Source organism: Epinephelus moara, chromosome 1 (genome assembly GCF_006386435.1).
Source record: "Epinephelus moara isolate mb chromosome 1, YSFRI_EMoa_1.0, whole genome shotgun sequence".
NCBI classification, from domain to species: domain Eukaryota; kingdom Metazoa; phylum Chordata; class Actinopteri; order Perciformes; family Serranidae; genus Epinephelus; species Epinephelus moara.
Window position 1 is genome coordinate 30,550,344 of NC_065506.1, and position 14,075 is coordinate 30,564,418.

General features: G+C 41.1%; 2 protein-coding genes across 5 annotated transcripts in view; one reads left to right on the plus strand and one right to left on the minus strand.

Annotated features, from left to right (window-relative positions):
• LOC126387670 (beta-2 adrenergic receptor-like) overlaps nucleotides 1–8,578 on the minus strand; it is a 20,299-nt gene extending 11,721 nt beyond the window's left edge. Inside the window, exons 1-2 of one of the 4 annotated variants that reach the window (XM_050040276.1) lie at nucleotides 8,307–8,578; nucleotides 2,024–2,108 (exon numbers count right to left, since the gene is read on the minus strand). In XM_050040276.1, the coding sequence (XP_049896233.1) occupies nucleotides 2,024–2,108; nucleotides 8,307–8,312 (91 nt within the window). In that variant the 5' untranslated portion in view covers nucleotides 8,313–8,578. The remainder of the gene's footprint in view (nucleotides 1–2,023; nucleotides 2,109–8,306) is intronic. The other 3 variants (XM_050040302.1, XM_050040285.1, XM_050040294.1) reach the window with 3 other exon arrangements.
• The window catches only part of dpep1 (dipeptidase 1), a 62,936-nt gene continuing 51,844 nt past the window's right edge, over nucleotides 2,984–14,075 (plus strand). Inside the window, exon 1 of the mRNA XM_050040332.1 lies at nucleotides 2,984–3,133. Coding sequence (XP_049896289.1) covers nucleotides 3,099–3,133 — 35 coding nt within the window. The 5' untranslated portion in view covers nucleotides 2,984–3,098. The remainder of the gene's footprint in view (nucleotides 3,134–14,075) is intronic.

The window sequence follows — 14,075 nt, forward strand, 5'->3', positions numbered from 1 at the left end:
TTTTTCTACTCACTGACGTGGTCAATCTATGTGAAACTGCACATAGGCATTGAGGATTGGCATAGGTAGAAGGTGACAAAGCTACCAATGGGTATGGACTAGTTCTGTTTCATTTATTTATTTACTCTCTTTTTATTCTATGTTTTAATCATATTTTTTGTTAGTTTGTTCTGTTTTGGTTGGTTTGCTTTTTTAATATTTTATTTTATTGTCTTGTGTCTGTGTCATTCCAATTTTGCCATGTAAGACACTTTGGGCTGCATGTTTACATGAAAGGTGAGAGATTTGAAACAGACTTCTGAAACATGTCAGTTCAAAATCATGTTGATAACCAAGTTTAATAAAAAAGGAACAGTGGTAAAGTATCAAGCTTATAAAACAATCCTGGGTATGTTTCTTTGAGTGGTTAAAGAGAGCTTCAACACCCCACACAGATGATTCAGGTTAATAAAGTAGTTGCTGCTGTTGTGTCTTATACCAACATTTACTGGCTCTTTTAAACGAAGCCACAGATCCTTCATGTAGCTTCAGTTGCATAACTTTAACCATACATTACCATGCTACAAGTGCCATGCACAGATTCATTTTACATTTAAAGTTTAGATATGCTATAGATGAATAAATAAATAAATGAAACTTTGCAGAATCATCCTCCGTTGTTATGTTGGTGAAAGTCAGAGAAAAGAAAATCCACTTCACACCTGTGACAGTAATACTCAACAGTGCTCAAGCTGCGTAATTCACTGTGATCAAGGACAAGATTTGAGAGTGTTAACATTATGAAAGAATCTTGTGAAATACCTGAGAGACAATTCTCCCTTTTAAAATGCTGAAATGGGTGGGAGGGAAAGGTGAGATATTTTGACGTAAATCATTCTGTACTCTGCTTTAGCTTTTTAATGAGTGGATTGTGTTATTTATTAGTCATCCAAATACATAGAAAATCACGCTAACCATTGAATGCAGTGCAGTCTCAGAGCCCTTTCACTATCAGTGTGACAACAGTAAGCTTCTGTGGACAATGGCCAACATTTCAGGGGTTCCGGTGTAGCTTGCAGATCTGCGGGCCGTAACTTCCTCCTCTATGCGCCAGACATTTCGTGTTATCTCTGTAAACAGACAACTTGACTGTATATAATGGATGTAGCTACTGTGACATCACCCATTGGTTTGTTGACTCCTATTTTATAGCCTTGAGTTCTGCATTTTGGACTTTTGGAGCCAGAGGTGACCATATTTGGACGAGAGGCTGGAGCTGTGGAGAATTGGGGGATGGATCTGTCTCACAGACTGTGGTGATGTCTCGCACACAGCCTGTCATTCAAACCGCCCTTATGTGTAACTTTAAGCCTTTATAAAACGTAAAGCAGTGAGTTATATAAAGTTCACTCCCCCGCACAGTTGTCATGAATTGAAAATAGCTATAGAGGCCAAAGCTATATCTTGTACCAGGCTGTAAACATGTTTATTTCTGCTGTTAAGTTGGGCGTTTTAATATAGAGGTCTATGGGGACTGGCCCTGAGTGGCCATTCACATAGCTGCAGTTTTTGGCACTTCGGCTTTGGCTTCATTTTTCAGGAGGTTGCTGCTTGTCTGCATATGGATGCAAATGCATTTTAAAATATAAAGCTAATAAAAAACTAAAACGTCATCAAATGATAACTGATGCTTCCAAGACTGCATTTCGGCCAATGTGTTCCACCTCTCTGTGGGACTGTTTACCTACAGGCAACCAAAGCCTGCTTAAACACGTTCGGTCAATACTACTCGGACTACAAACAGAAATCAGAACACTTCTGATACCAAAATCATGTCTCCAGATTCTGTTTTTACACAATGCAAATGGGGATGTTGAAACCCCCCCAAAATGAAACAAAAAGGCATGGTATTATCAGCGTTGGCAATTGCTTTCATGCCACAGCGCAGTTCCTTTACTTTTAATTTAAGTCATGGTAAAACAAAAGAAAATGTATTTTTGGGAGTGAAGAGGATGAACCTCATTAAGGGGCTTTTTGCCTTTACCTTCAGTGAAGATGACAGGCGGAAGTCTTCCCTGTGGCAAGACCTCAGGCGTGGTGAGACAAGCAGCTGAGAGCATAGACACACACTAACACACACACACACACACACACACACACACACACACACACACACACACACACACGGAGTACAGCTGTTAGAGAGATAGGCCTACAACCCAACATCCTCACAATCAGTACAGGCTGAAGAATCTCCCAGAGTTTGTGTGAGGGGACAATGAAATATTACTCAGTGCAACCTGACCCACATGTGGCCCTATATTTTGACATTTCCTCAACAACAAAAGAAGGCTGAAAGATAGTTCATGATTTTAAGTGTGCTTTTGAAATCTTTGTTTCACCACAACTTTCTATGTCAAGATACCTGAAAAAACAAACAGATAAAAAACTAGTTTTGTCCCTCACGTTATTGTTCTTTGGCTTCTTTTGTCTCAATGTGAGTCACAGTCAGACTCTAAGTTTTGAATTGTTCCCATAATGCCGTGGGAGATGTAAACACCAAGCATCAAGTACAATTTAGCTAGTTGACAAATTGGCACCATTAAAAGTACGCTGAATTAACTATTAGCAGTTATGGTTTGCAGAGTACCCATTTATGAACCAACAGCTATCGTTGGATTATTTTAATACTGAAAACAAAACAAAACGTGCAAACGTAATAAATCTCAGGCAAGTTCTGGAGTTATAAAGAAGCATTTTTTTTCTTCGTGATTTTTGAGTGGATTTATGAATTTTTATTCACCATGGAAGTGAACGTCACACACGTCATCAGTATTGAGGTGTCCACAAGAGGCCCAACAGAGTCTGCAATTACATGTGTGCAGGCATCCTAGACGCCACTTAAGTGATGGCATGGTGATTGTCATGGTGACTGTGTTGATGTTTTACAAATAAACGTGTTTGGGAATAACAGGTGTTCATTAATCAAGGTAAATCTAAACGCACCAAACTGGAATTGTACTTTATATTGTTTTTATGTGACAAATAAATTCATAGATTGATTGATCGATTGAGTGTTCCAACTCGTTTCAGAGCCATGTTGGGTTGGAGTTATCAAAATGAGGATTACGTTTGGATTGGGATACCACAAATAGTGAGTGTGATTTTTTTTTTCTCGTTCTTATTCTTCTTATTGTCAACAAATCCCATGAAAAGACCAAAGCCAACAATATTTTGATTGGTCCGATCAAAGCCTGGTAGGGCTCCTACATGTCGTAGTGCTCTACTGTCATCTGAAAACTATTAAAAACAGATCACTGAGCCACATTTCACTGGGTGACCTTTATTATGAACATGAGAGCTGCAGTTTATTTATATTGTAAGTCAGTCCTACACACACTGTCCTGGTGCTGTATGCTCAGAGAGCACCAAGTGTGTATTAATCTGCATCTGAACATAGTCCCCAACACATACACTCTTTACTGTCCTGCTGTTTGAGTAAAGTTTGCTAGAAATGTCAGTGCCCATTTGCCACAGGAAATTAGCCTTTTAGAAAATGATTGCCAGCCTTATCTTATACACAACCCAATCTCCAGAAAAGAAATGTTTGCATTGTACGTTTCTGCAAACAATCAGTATGTTACATTTGTACATTATTTTGAAGCGGAGATTTTACATTTCTCAACTAGATCTCACCATAACAAGGTGCGGTTAGGTTTAGGCACAAAACCCTCTTGTTTGTGGTTAGAAGATCATGTTTTGGCTAAAACACCCAGGTGTGGTGTGTAGCTGGGAATGTGTTGGGAAAAAACAGCTGATGTTATATGGCCAACTTGGCAGGTGTCTTGCCTGGGTGACACATCATCCACAGTCCCCTCCACTTCCTGATGACAAAGTCAGCTGATATATTTCGCCAGTTTATAAACTTTGACTTTATACATACAAATGAAACGAAATGAAAATGATGGAATAAATGTGATGCAGGCCTGTTTGTTGTAACCTTTTCTCCTGGCAACTGGGACGCCTTTACAACAGGTCGCATCTTATTTAATCTCACATTACTGGCTTTTGTTGTTCGTATTTTTTCTCTCTAGCTGTTTGTAATGCTTCACTGGTTGCTCTCAAATAGGATTGGCGGTGACAAATCTTTTTTTAAAAGAAAATTAGGTGGAAACACTACGTTTTGCATGACTGCATATTAATAGGTTGGTGTGGAAAGAGAAGAAACATGACAGGGACAGGGAGAGGTTGCGTTACTGGATTCTCATTGGCTGACAACACTGGTCCTGGTGAAGATTTAGAGCAGATGCTAACATGCTCACCATTTTCATTTTGTAGCATGTTTACATTTGCTTAACACAAGGTACAACTGAAGCTGATGGGAATGTCGTTATTTTTGCAGGTATTAGGTCATAAAATGAAAGATTTTCAGGGCTTTTGTCTTTACGATAGCAAAACTGCAAAGTGAGAGGAAAGTGTAGATAGAGAACGCAGCAGAGCGCCGCAGGTTGAAAGGACTGAGTTTACATGGGGTGCACATTCTACCTGGTGATCTAGGTCACCCTGACACAAAGACATTTAAACTTGATAGCACTGGATCCATCTAGTGGCCATGAATGTGCCAGATTTCATGGCAATCCCTCCAAGAGTTATTGAGATATTTTAATAACATACAAAAATGTCAAACACATGGTGGCTCAAGAGGAAAAGTCAGTCAGGATCACCAAAGCCATTATAATGCATCGTCTGGGAATGATAATGTTTTGAGTGTTTGTACAGAATGTTGTGTTTTTGTGCCAATCCATTAAGTTGATGTTGATATATTTTATGAATAAGTAAAAAACTTTAATACCTGTAGCAGCTTTCATGGCACTACATTTGATAGTTGTCAAGATATTTCAGTCTGAAGCGGTGGACCATTGTGCTGCAATAGCTGCGTTTAGGTGTAGGTTGTTCATGCATGCAGTGAATCTCCTTTGACAGGGCTGTATCCCTGAGTGACAGGTCAGGCATATGTAGGAAGACCGTGGGGGCTCGGTCGGGGCTCTCAGGCCAGGTCGCGGGATGCACAGAGGGGTCATTTGCAGTAATGATGGACAGGCCGGCTCAGAGCCGCCCGAGGCCGTCTGCCACAGCACATGAGCAGAAAGACAACTTTCTCCTCACATCTTGGCCTGTCATTCTGTCTGTGTTCGTTCCCCTCGTGTTTGTCACAGAAGTGCCCGAACAACACATCCATACACACACCGACACAAACACGTAACAAGTGTTACTTTCTTTTTATTGTTGTTTTATCTTTGGCAGTGTTCTTGTTTTGCTTACAGCTGTGGGAATAAGTTTCCTCTGGCAGCATTTGTTCTTACAGCAGAGGTTTCACTTCACCTGTCACTGTGGGTTTTTAAAAATATAAACAACCTGTAAAACTAGAAAACATTTAGTTAAAGGTCCCGTGTGTAGGATTTAAAGGGATAGTGCACCCAACATGAAAATTCAGCCATTATCTACTCACCCATATGCCGATGGAGGCTCAGGTGAAGTTTTAGAGTCCTCACAACACTTGCAGAGATCCAACGGGAGAGGAGGTAGCAACACAACTCCACCTAATGGAGGCTGACGGCGCCCCAGATTCAAACGTCCAAAAACACATAACTGAAACCACAAAATATCTCCATACTGCTCGTCCGCAGTGATCCAACTGTCCTGAAGCCCTGACATAAAAAGCTGTTTGGAAAAACGTCATTTGAACTCTTTTTTTTAGCCTCATTGTAGCCTGTAGCTCTAACTGCCTCTCTGTGCACCGCGCTCACGTGTGCACGCTTGCACGAGACCGTGAGACATAGGCACCGCGTTCAAGCGTGTTCACGTGCTTTCGCTGGTCTCGCGCGCAAGCAAGTTGTGTTGCTTCCCTCTCTCCCCTTGGATCTCCACAAGTGATGTGAGGACTCTAAAACTTCACCTGAGCCTCCATCGGCATATGGGTGAGTAGATATGCTTGTTACATGGGAGAAGTTTCAGTTCTGTAACCCCAAAGCTAGATGCCATTAAATCCTACACACTGGCCCTTTAAAACTATAAGTCACACCCCTTTACCCAGGCAAAGCCTAATATTTTGTTCCCATGTAAAAAAGAAGAAGAAAGAAAATCATTTAAAAACATAAAAATAATATTTCTGATAATAAATACTTTTGTCAGGTTTTGTAAATATATATTAATTCTAAACAAAGATATAATGAAAATTATTTTATTTCAATATTAAGACTGTTTTCACATTTTTTCTGCCTGATTTTTCCTGATACCCAATTACAATAATATTGTACCCAGTAATTATTACATAGCTGCCTAGTAATTAAAAAAAAATATATTTCTAAGTCCCTCCTAAAGGTCCAGTGTGTAGGACTTACTGGCATCTAGTGGTGAGGTTACAGAACTGAGACTTCTCACATGTCACAAGCATGTAGGAGAACTGTGGTGGCTGATGCAAAAATGTGAATGGCCCTATCCAGAGCCAGTGTTTGTTTTGTGCCACCTGGGCCACTGTAGCATAACACAGCAGACTCTGTGGGAGAGGACCTGCTCCATGAGTAGATATAAACGGCTCATTCTGAGGTAACATTCATGATAAGTTTTTAACAGGCAGTCTTAGAGAGCCTGTCCAGTTACAGCATCGCAGCTTGATTCGGTAACCTCTCTCATCCAAAATAATTGGTGTCAAAGAGCACATTTCCATGCAGACTAGATTTGAACAGGCTGCTCTAAGTCAAGCCAATGAGATCATCAAAGACTCCTCTCATGATCTGCATACAGAGTACGAGCTGCTGCCCTCTGGTAGGAGATTTACTGTGCCTTGTTGCAGATTAAACAGATTTAAAAATTAATTCATACGTATGTCTTTAAAGCTTTTAAATAATGGCAGATGAAGCCAGAACTGGCATTGGGTTATGATGATTTGCTGATTTGCATTTTTGTAGAGGTTTTTTTATTTGATGTTATTTACTTAATTATCTTTTTGTGTTTTTGTGTTTTTCTGTTATTGCTACTACATTTTTGCAAATAGACACCCCTAAATCGAACACAATGGGCCTTTAAACACTAAGATGCTAACCCCTGATGTCCTGACCTTTGGTCTTCTTCCCTTGTACTCTCATACCCAGTAGGTATTTTATTGATTCACTGTATGCACTTAATAATTACAAATAACTTGCTTGCTGTAATCCACCAGACTGAATACATAACTGTTGCTGAAACTTAATATGAGCATGTGTGTATGCATATCTGCATTAGTGTGTGCGTGCTGACTCCATCCTGTCAATGAGTGCCATTCTAAATTACACAGTGCTAATGGACGTCATGCCCACCTCACTTTAGTTTGTCAACAGCTGCTGCACGCCTGAGCAATCAGACACTGAGCAGGAATCCACCTGACAGTTTCATTCTCACATTTATAAATGCTTTAAACCAATTTCTGGCATGGAAATAGGAATTTTTGAAGGTCCATCAGAGGCTGAAGTTTATTTTAATGGCAGTGATCTTCTCTTGGAATCTCATATAGGTTAAGGTTAACAAGGAACATTTTCTCCATACTGCGATTTTAAACTCTGGGGCAAAATATGTGAACTAAAAATGTGATTATGCGGACATTATTAGGAAATATTGTACTGATCTTGGTTCGGAAAACAGTTGATCTGCTCAGCTATTTTCTCAAATTGCCTCCTCATGAACAGTTGTCCTTTGTGTGTCAATATGCGAAACAATAACTGCAACAATTTCAGTGAAACGTGCAATTTAAAATCAACAGGACAGATTTAGGCATGGCAGTGTGTCCATGTGGTCAATGCATGTGTGCATCAAGAGACAACACATGAAAAAAGTTTATAATTAATACATTTATACAGTGCCATTATGACATTTACATTCCCAGTGATTTTTTTGTGCTGTGTAAATATGTCTTCTGTAAAAGCATTGCTCATTATCATTCACTTAGTTTAAATATTTTGATGACCGACAGTGCTGTGCTAGTGAATAATTAGTCCATCTACTACTCCAAAGATGCATAGTGCTGATCAGTTTTTAAAATGTAACATATAGCAAATTAATATCCTTTGACGCATGAACAGTTAAGCGGTGTAAGCAGAGTCATTTTTCATATGAAAAGGCTTGTGTGTGTGCAGCCTGACACATTTTAAGTCAATACTCAAACTGAAGTTGCTTTTAAATAACATAAATATAGAATTGTTTTTATCCCTTTGTGTGATATTTATTATGGAAAACGGCTGTTATTTAATACCACACATGCACTTGAAAAAGAAAATCAGATGGGATAATCTTACCTGCATTTGCACTGTTATGGACCATACAGCTGTTGTGCAGACAGAGGTTGATAACAGGAAAACAATCCAGTATGGAAGTGCTGAAGTACAATCCAATTAAAAATCCTCCAGTGAAGAAGAAAGTGGAGTCCTCTCATCATTCATTCTCCTGAGAAGCACACATTAAGCACAAAGCCTCTCACACACTCCAGCTCTCTGTCCCTGTGATTCAGCCTCTCCCTCCTCCTCCTCCACTGTCTCTCTCTCGTTGTGTGGAGCACTGAACCTCCAGTCCCTTACTCCACCGCTCCCCCTCCCACGCTCCTCCCCTCACCCTCTGAATGGCTTTCCGTCCTTATCACATGCACATGCACTCCCCTAAGAGCTTCAAGGTAAAGTCCACGGCAGCTCCTTTCTCATTTTTTTCCTCCCACGTTTGCCCTCTGATGTGACTCCCCCACCTCCTCTCATCTTCTTCTCCTTGTTCCTCAAACATCTCTCGTGCTTTGTTTGTTACATCCTCCACTCTTGAACTCTTGCTTTCACTCCACCCTTAATCATACTCATTTTACTCCCTACTTTGTCCTCAAACTAATTTTAGCAGCTTTTCTTTGCTCTAAACCTTCATTCTCTGTGCCTTTCATGTGTCCAATTTGATGACAGTGTTAGTTCTACCTTTCCCTTGGATGCTGTAAAAATGACAAAGAATGAATGAAAGGAGATGCAGATAAAAAAAAAACAGAGCCGGAAAGAGATACTACATTGCACTAATGAGAGGTGACCCTATTACAGTATGAGATGGGGTAAAATGCATCCATCCTCTCTTGGGCATTTGTCCGGTTTTGCCCCCAGTGGCCTTGGCCCATGTGCACAGTTTTGATCATGCCTGGCACACGGCTCACATCCCGTCCTCTTTATTGCCCCCGGGGAGCAGACACCACAGCACTCAAGTGAGACCGCCTCCTCTTAGATATGATTTGAAACACTGGACAACACGTTGCAGGACACGTCACTGATTTGCCCTTGCCTTGACACCACCTCTGCATACAAAAATCTCTCTGAGATTCATCGGACAGGACATTGAAACTGAAGTGTAAATTGAAGCTTGCATTCCAAACATGAATGCTGACGAAATGTTGATGAGGCCGGAGCGAAGGATGAAAACAGAAATGTACATACTGAGCACTGTTATGTAACTTAATCCTCAAGGGTTTTGTAAACCTGCCAAATAAATAACTATAGGGCATTTTCCATGTTATAGTATGGGTCACATTGTATATCTGATTCTGCTCTCCAACAATCTGGCTTCTGGGTGATTACATGTGAGCTCCCAATAGCCTGAGTGACTGGTCTTGTAATGCTACAGCACGTAATAGATACACGTATTTACAGCCTGCGGTCAAGTATTGTGATAAGCTCTGGAAAAGTCATGCTGTGAATAACAAAGCAGGCTTCACCTGTATTTACACCATGGTCTTGGTGGTTGATTCTGATTGGCTGCAGGGCGTCCATTTATTTCTGATAATGGACACTTGCTAAGTACTTCCAGTAAAACCATGTGTTAATTTCTGAGCATGCCTTGGAGCTTGAATCAGGTCGGGTTCACCCCAATTTCCTGATGTTAGATATTGTTAGAGCGTTATTTTTCTATAAGGATAAACAAACATATTTAGTTTCACTCTGCTTGGCTTTCTGCTGCTTTATCTCCTCTGAGTGCCCAGAGCACACTCTACTGCTCAGAGAGTGTGGTGCTCTGAATAACCAAATGGCACTATATTCCAACAGTGCTATTAACAAACCAAATGGTCCAGTTTGTGCCTGAGTGCCCACTCAGAGTGACTATTTACAGACACAACCCATGTCACAAATTCCTGTTATTACAGTGAAAAAACTCAAGTTAAGTGGAAATGGGTTTTTGGCTCAAAACTGCTGCTTTGGTACGGGCTTGGACAGAAACTAAGGTGGTTTGTGTCGGGTCGGGACCAGAGTTGGGTATAACGCGTTACAAAGTAACGTGTTAGAGTACTTTGATTACTTTTTGCAGTAACGAGTAACCTAACACGTTAGTTTGCTGTTTGAGTAATCAAATAAGTACATTTTCAAACAAGACATCAGTTACTTCCGTTACTTTTAGAACGCTGGTCCTTCAGCTCCGAAACACCAACGGCTGTCGTTTGGTTCTAATAACGGAGATAACGTTAAACCTATCAGTCTGAAAGAAGCCACGGAGCTTGTGGCAAGCTACGTGGTCGGAGAAATGCTGCCGTTGTCTACGGTGGAGTCTAAATAGGTGGAGTAGGACTCACATTTCAGACTCAGGACTTGCATTATGCCTGGTACACGCTACATGCTGGTACTCACCAATTATCCCCTGTCGTCTTTCACGGCGTGTGTGACGTCATCGGGTTATTCTTGTCCTATTGTTATTACTTTAACTATTATTTGAGTACTGTGTCTGCTCAAGTGCCAGCCGACATGTTGTTGTAGTCACCTAAAAGCATCAGCAGATGGCAGGAGCGACATTTGAAGCACCGTATGTAAACATCAAGTTACTGTATCCTCCACAACCAAGTTCCTACAAATGTTTCAGAATAAAAGCCTATTTAGAAAATGGAGGGATTCTCTCAGCTGAGGTTATAAGGGGCTTTTAATTTGAAACAAGTGTTGAGTTTGAAATGACGGTGCGATATGTTAACTTTACAAAGACAACGGAGCGGATAAAAAGTAAATATATAAACACACAGAGGGATTAATAAATAACGGACCGTCTATAATGTAGTTTGTTTCAAATGAAGCTGGGAGCCTCTGCAGTTGTGGTGAGTAAAAGCCCCGCCGCTATTTGTTAATGTTATTACTTTATGTCCGACCGTGAGGATGTACCATTGTTTGCTAGCTTGATGCTAATGACAGTAACGTTAACTCAGCGGGTTGACAAAGTGCCTCTGCTGTTTCACACCATCATTTCCCCCTTTTACTCTGTGTGGTAACATCCCTAGAGGAAATATTAAAAACGCTGGGGTGTTGTTGTCATACAGTTGTCTACGGCAGCAGATCGTTCTGTGTTTCTACTGGTCAAAGTGACAGCTGTGATGGGAGAATTGGATCTCAGTGAAGGACGAGTGGTCCATAACTTGAATTTTGGAGACAAAAAAATGTAGGCTTAGCGCCCTGTGGTCCATTGCCCAATATGAAATGTAGAATACTCAGAAGTACTTTAAAAGTGCTTGAGTTACTTTTCTCAGGGAGTAACGTTGGAAGTACTTTTAGAGTAATTAGTTACTTTACTCAGGGAGTAACACAGTAAAGTAACTGGTTACTTTTTTAAAAAGTAACACAGTAACGTACTGATTTTTCAGACCTAATCAAACCTCTACTGCAACACGTAACCAACTAACTATCTATCTAATTACTGGTAAATGGATGGACCTGCAATTGTATATCGCCTTTCTAGTCATCTAGTGACCACTCAAACACTTTTTACACTACGAGTTACGTTCACCCATTCACACACATTCATACACTGGTGGCCGAGGCTACCATACAAGGTGCCACCTGCTACTCAGTTTTGACACACTCACACACCGATGGATCGAGAGCAATTTGGGGTTCAGTATCTTGCTCACGGATACTTTGACATGCAGCCTGGAGGAGCCTGGGATCGAACCGCTGATCTTTCGATTGGTGGACGACCCGCTCTACCTCTGAGCCACAGCCGCTGTGGCCTTGCTGTTGAACATACTGTTGAATTATATTTTCTGTTTGTCAACAGTAGGCAATCTTATTGACTTTAAATCTTGTTAGCGTAACGTTAGCTCTCTGGTTCACAGCTGAGGCAAAGGCTTTTATGAGCTGAGCGTACTGGAAATATCACCCATTACCAAGTCATATCTAAGGTTTGTCCTATTTACTGGAGCAGTGGACAACATTTCCATTGCACTAGAACCTCATGTGATGGTAATTGGTCACTTTCAGGTGTTACCAGGGAAACCAAGTATTGGCTTGTGAAAAACTTTGGATATTGATTGCAAAACACTAAAATACGGGCACGTCCCACTGGTAGGAGGCCCCGGGGAAGACCCAGGACACACTGGAGGGATTACATATCTCATCTGGCCTGGGATCGCCTTGGGGTCCCCCAGGAGGAGCTGGAAAGCGTTGCTGGAGAGAGGGACGTCTAGGGTGCTTAGGCCTGCTGCCCCCACGACCTGGCCCCAGATAAGTGGATGAAAATGGATGGATGGATGGAACACTAAAATGTAAATGAATGGTCTTCCTTTTTTTTTCTTTGGCAAGTCACCATGGTATAGAAATACATAATCAGAAATTAATGGACCCTGCGGAGGCAACTGTTCGTGTCAAACATTGAAAGGTTCTGGCCTCCATGTTGCTGCCATCCCTTAATTCCTGTCACAGATGTCACAGTGTGCATTCCTGACCTTTCATCCATGCCATTCAGTCAGCTCGCTCAGTAAATTTCCACTCATCCTGCCTCTGTACCGCTACCACCAATCAGCCTATCACCTGTCTACACCTTTTCTTGCCCCTGCCGGTCCATCCCAGCCACCTTATCAAGGCAACTCAGTTTACCTGTTCCTGATTACACCCTGCCAGTGTATAAACTCCAGCCTCACAGACTCTCTTTGCTAGATTGTACTTTGTCATTCCCCTGCACGACTCTTTAGCCTTCATTCTTGGATTGATTACTGGCTGCTGACCCTGCTTGTCTATGACTCTCCTGCTTCGCCTGCCTCCCGGAAAACACCTCAGCCTTCTGTCCCCGACTTCAAGCTCTGCTTCTGCGCTCCTAGTGTGTGTTCGCCTGTTCCCCTTGGCTGTGAAGAGATTTTCCCTAACTACTCTACAACGCAAGTTAACCTGCTCAGCTGCCTGTGTTTTCCTCAGCTGTGGAGTGAGTCCTCGTGAGGCTGCATACCCCTTTTGAAAATTTGGTTTTGGTTTTTGAAAATTTATTGAAAATTTATGCAAGGGATTGCTTCGGAGTGAAGCTAAATTGCTCTATTTTAATGCTACTTTTTGGGTTGGTGGGGTTCAAAGATGTTAACCATGTGAATGCAATGATGTAGACAATGACCAATTTTCTGTCACATGTCTACCGTCTACTTTCAAATCAAGGTTCCAAAAACTGTGAATGAATGTTTCAAAACTGTCTGCCAGTCCATGTAGTAGATATTGGCAGATTTCTCAGTGTAAGTGGAAACTTTGACCTGCTGGGGCACTAAATTAAAAGTCAAAGGATCACCAAAGTCACAAGAATTCATTCAGTTCAGTTTTCATGGCAATCCACCTTCTAGTTGTTCAAATATTTTAGTGTGGACAGTGACTGTGAGGTTAAAGGGCTGAATTTCAGAGAAGTGCTTTCTAACTGAACAGCCTCTGTGTCTGATTCACTTAAGAGCAAACTTGCCTTGAGTCACTGAATATTGTAAAGCTTTAGTGACACTGCCACCATGAAATGACTTCATTTGAAATCAGTGTTTGATTTCCAAGATTTTCATATCCAATTACATGCTCAAACTGATTATCCAGGATATCGTTTCTCAAGGTTCTCAAGAAAGCATTTTAAATCCTTTTGCATAATTAAACTTTCAAGTACAAGATATGAATCTGAAATCTATCCATCTAGTCAGGCTTGTTAATGTGGGAACTCGAGTATCACTGACTGCATGAAAGGGAAAGGGAGGCTTCCCCTCCATGTAGTCTCTGCATATTTTCTGTGTAGGTAATCATGTATACTGTTATGATAGAGATACACACTCTGCACACATTTGT